Here is a 4,739-nt window from a genome sequence, read left to right as displayed (position 1 = left end):
TTCATTCCTGATAAATGCCAACAACATCGACTCTTTTCCAGTCTCACTGACCCTCAGCACGTTTAATACTAACCTGCTGACTGTGCAGAGCTTTCCCTCTCAATCTGTTACTGTCAGTCTGTGTTGTGTTTGTAAACTCTTTATATTTTTATAGATTAACAGTTTTATGATCTTCGTCTCGCTGCTGTCAGCTGTCATGTCCTTGTCTGTGATTGGTCAGTTGCTGCCAGCTACACCTCCTTCATGTAAATGTGTTTGCAGCTACATTGACATCAGTGACCATCTTAATTTCACTTCTCATCATCATTACTGACGTCAGGTTAAGCGAATCCCAGAAAACAGGAAGATGACTGAGGAAGTGTAACTCTGACTCGAGTCTCAGTTCTTCTGTTCTCTGTTTTTTCAGTGTTTGTGTTTTTGCTTGTATGGTTTAAGTAATTAAATTTTCCTAACATTCACCATCACTGCATGCAGGAGGAGATTATTACTGCAGTCTAACTACAGTTTGTTTCATCCCATATGGAAAAGAAATAGTAAAAACCTGATGATTTACTCATGAAAGTGGCCACTTTCTCATTACTTTCATATATTTTTTTAGTAAGTATCCAAAACATACAAGTTTCATTTATATAATTTTTCAAGGGATCTTACATCTGTTTTCACTCTTGTATGCTTTTCATACAAGTTTCACACAAGACAGATACAAACTTTATAAGATTTATGTATCTTTTCCATATGGGATTATGGATCAAATGTTTTGAGGATTAAACTTTTGTTTCCTGAAGAGTTGATTTCCTTCAATAATCTAAAACACAGTGATGCTGATGTTCAGCATAAAAACATCACAAATGCAGAACTCTGAAGACTTTTTAAACTTTCTTTAATTTGATGAAGTGGAAAAAACTGTTTTTGGATTAAATAGATGAGCTGCTGAAGTCCTCAATTTTAGCTCTCAAAGCTAATTTTACTGGAAACTTAGTCACACATTTACTCAGTAACCAATAGCAGCGCTCTCCTGCATCCATGTAAACTGAACATTTTCAGGATGATGTTTATCAGAAGATTAACTTCTGCTTCACTGACTCAGCAGACTGACACATTTTTTTTAAATTGAATCAAACATGTTCTGGTTTTCAGAGACAATAACAATCAATATGATCAACAAATGAATCATGATGGATGGTCTAAGATCAATATGTTTTATATTCAGACATTCACACCGAGAAAACATTAATGACCAAACAGGTTTCCATCTTTTGTAACACGATCCATTAAACTCACTCTGCTTTCAGTTTGAGTTACTCAAAGTGTTTTTATCAACACAAAAATACTAAAAAGCAGAAGTGAAACAATATCCACTTCTTCTTTTTCCCATTAATTTTCTGTAGATTGAGGAAATTCAGACTTCACTAATCCCACACTCAAAGCACCAAAATCTCAGTTACAGTCATGTGGGTGGAGCAGCTCAACAACAAACTGCAGGTTGGTACCAGAGTCACAGCTCCGTCCTACAGTCATTATGTTCTTGTACTGATCGGTGTCGTGTCTTTAAACTCGCGCTTCTGCTTTCAAGGTAAACAGCTTTTATTTAGATTCACTCTCAGTCACATTAGCAGCTGTGTAGATTATAGACTATCACAGCTCATCAACTAGATTTAATCACATGTTGGTAAATTAATTAAATTCACTGTGAACATTTCTTCTTTGCTGTTTGATGTGTCAGTGATGACAGCTGTCAGCGAATCACTTAAACGGAGCTAAAAGGAGCTGAAAACGTGATTTTTCTCAGGCAAGTTCTGCACTTTTAGGAACAACTTAATTCTGTTTAACACTGACATTGAATTTTATTTTCAAAAATATTTCTAGAAATTTGAGGTTTGCATCTGTGTGTTGAGATTTCATGGAGTGATTAACTGTCTGCAGGCTGATTGTGAAGAGGAGACGTGTACTGACTTCAGGCTTCAGACTGTGGGCTCGTTCTCGTCCATCATCTGAGCAGTCATCATGGACTGGTTTCACTCTGTTTCTCTGTGGATTTTTATTCTCAGCTTGGGTTTTGTTAAAGGTTATTTGTTAAATAACTATAATTAACTGATGAGTAGGTTTTAAGTATTGATTCAGTTTCATGTGTTGAATGTTTCCAGTGTGACTTTTTTAATGTTCACATGTAATTTATAAACCATTTATTTCTTTAGCATAACAAGTTTCCCGTGACCACGAGTAGAGACAGTTTTACTTCCTTTAAGTAAAGACCTCAGAAATCATGCATGTAAGAGGAAACAGTGAACTCCCTCAGCATACACATAAGTGGAAGTGAAAATCCTGATCAAACCATAAACAGTAGTTTCCATTTTTCATGTTCACAGTGAAGAGTTTTTCTTTGTTTCTCCAGCAGGACAATCCTGAAACTGAAACAGTTTCAGAGTCTCTGTGTTTCCAAACTGAGCTGATAAATGTTTAAAGTAACATTTGTGTTAGTAGTTGACGTTGAGCTCCATCTGCAGGAGGGACACAGTTAAAATGTCATCAGTGTTTAGTTTCTCTCACATTTATCATGTAGCAGATCTCAGTGGGAGTGGATGTTTGCTGTGGATGTTTACAGGCTGAAATCCTTCTAATGTGACATGTTTTCAGTGCTCACATGTAAATTACAACCATCCAGTTTCTTCTTCATGATTTCAAAACCTCTCAGTGAATCAAGTTTTCTGTTAGCATTTCAGCAGAAACTGATCCAAGAACAATGAAACACAATAATAGTTTTATTTAGTTGATCTTGTTTTATTAAGTAACTAATAATGAACTCTATTAATGGCACAGCCTTAATAAAGGCGTCCTGCAGCACAGCTCTCTGATGGTTTCATTATTTCCTTCATGCTGAGGAAAAATCATTGTTTCCATGTTTGTCACAGCAGAACTTCATCAGATTATTGTTGTTGATTTTGTAGTTTGTAGATGTGTGTTTGATCTTTTTGAACAAACCAACCAACACAGCAGTGATTTTTGTCAGTGTTGTCTTTGACTCACTGTGAAAGGAGTTCTGATGTTGTCTAAAGTTGTGAGTGTGTCTGCTCCTCTCTGTCTCCTCAACAGGATCATTTGTAGTGGATGTGACACAGAGCTCCTATCAGGCAGAGGAGAACCACAACATCACACTGGAGTGGACGTTCACCACCAAACCAAACACGTCCATCTCAGCACTGAAGATCCTCTGTAGCCTGAATAATGACTTAACTCTGTATTTTCTTCATGATGGTGTTGAGGTGTCAGAGGTTCAGGATGAGAAGTTTTCAGGACGAGTCCAGAGTGACAAAGACGCCCTCAGAGAAGGACGAATCAGACTCCAGCTGTCCAGACTCAGGACTGAGGACTCGGGTCTGTACCTGTGTGAGGTGGACACAGGTTATGGCCGCGGCTACAACAGCTGCAGAGTCACCGTCTCTGGTAAGACGATTCATTTATACACAAGTGATCACTGTCAGCTGTTAAAATAGATCAAGGTTGACTCCAAACATAAAAGAATCCTTTGTAAATCTAACATTTAGTTCTTAGAAGAGACAAACAAAAAGTTTTGGTTTCTTTAGAAAGTTTCCACCTTCATATAAACAGTTGCTTTATAAATATCCTGTTTGATTAATGGAGTATTTAAACATCTTCACTGCCAAAATATTGTATCTAATTTCAACTGTATATAAAATACTTTTTAAATTTTTTTTGTTTGATTTCAGAATCAAAGTCTAAGAAAACACAAAGAAATTGGCAACGACGAAGAATACAACCACCACACATGAATAAAGAAACCAAAGTCACAGGTAAAAATGAATCTAAATAAACAAACAGAGTCTTTAAGCTTACACAATATATTAAGATCATCTATTCACTCTGTATAGTATGGATAAGGCAGTGATCCAAAATTCAAAGGTGCATCATCTTTAAAATACATCAAACAGACTAAAATCCATCCATAAACACATCTTGACCTTCTGATTATCACAAATGTGTACATAAAGTCTTGTGTTGACCTTTCAGAATAAAACTGATTTTTCCCAAATTTAATTTTCTGTCTTTAAAATCTGCTCTTTTCCTCATTAACACTCAATTTTTCATGTTGGTGTAACTGTGAAAATTCTTCTTTTTAGTGTGGGGAGTAATTATCATTGCTTCATATATCTGCTGCTTGCTGATCATTTGTGGATCTTTGCTTCTTCTGAATTGTCTACTGCGAGTAAGTCTGTCAGAGATTAAAAAATATATATTTGAAGTGCTGTAAATATAAAAATATCAGTCACAGTTTAAAGTTTCTTAAATTATATTTGGTATAACTCAGTGAATCTTCTAATTGCCTTTTAATTTTAAACAGATTGGTACTTCTTCACACAAAACCAGTTCTTGATGAAGACGTTCTCAGGAAGTGGATCTGCTCATTCAGTTTCAGGATACACACAGTGATATTTGAGAAGTGAAATGAGACAAAGAAGTGAAATGTTTATTTTAAAGTTTATTGGATTTACAGAAAGTGTGCAATAATTGTTTAAACAAAATCCAGGCAGGTGCATAAATTTGGGCACCACAAAAAAAAAAATGAAATCAATGTTTAGTAGATCTGCCTTTTGCAGAAATTACAGCCTCTAAACGCTTCCTGTAGGTTCCAATGAGTCTGGATTGTGGTTGAAGGTATTTTGGACCATTCCTCTTTACAAAACAGCTCTAGTTCATTCAGGTTTGATGACTTCCGAGCATGG

The 4,739-nt window shown here is 35.9% G+C and overlaps 1 protein-coding gene and 1 long non-coding RNA gene across 2 annotated transcripts; both read left to right on the top strand.

Annotated features, from left to right (window-relative positions):
* The first annotated feature begins 1,534 nt into the window (after positions 1–1,534).
* On the top strand, positions 1,535–2,330 carry LOC148103751 (uncharacterized). Its single transcript, XR_015717007.1, has 3 exons — positions 1,535–1,573; positions 1,724–1,789; positions 1,924–2,330. It is a non-coding gene; the product is annotated as an uncharacterized LOC148103751 (long non-coding RNA).
* Positions 2,331–2,672: 342 nt separating this feature from the next.
* LOC102798218 (programmed cell death 1 ligand 1-like) lies at positions 2,673–4,416 on the top strand. The gene is made up of 5 exons (XM_087838207.1): positions 2,673–2,691; positions 3,091–3,441; positions 3,726–3,809; positions 4,137–4,222; positions 4,358–4,416. The coding sequence occupies exons 1-5, from the start codon at positions 2,673–2,675 to the stop codon at positions 4,388–4,390; spliced, it is 573 nt and encodes a 190-aa protein (XP_087694333.1). The 3' UTR covers positions 4,391–4,416.
* The last annotated feature ends 323 nt before the right edge of the window (positions 4,417–4,739 follow it).

The sequence above is a fragment of the Neolamprologus brichardi genome, chromosome 3 (assembly GCF_056152115.1).
Source record: "Neolamprologus brichardi isolate AB-2024 chromosome 3, ASM5615211v1, whole genome shotgun sequence".
In the NCBI taxonomy this organism is placed as follows: Eukaryota; Metazoa; Chordata; class Actinopteri; order Cichliformes; family Cichlidae; genus Neolamprologus; species Neolamprologus brichardi.
The sequence above is the reverse complement of the archived record's forward strand: the minus strand, read 5'-3'. Positions and strand labels throughout refer to the sequence as shown.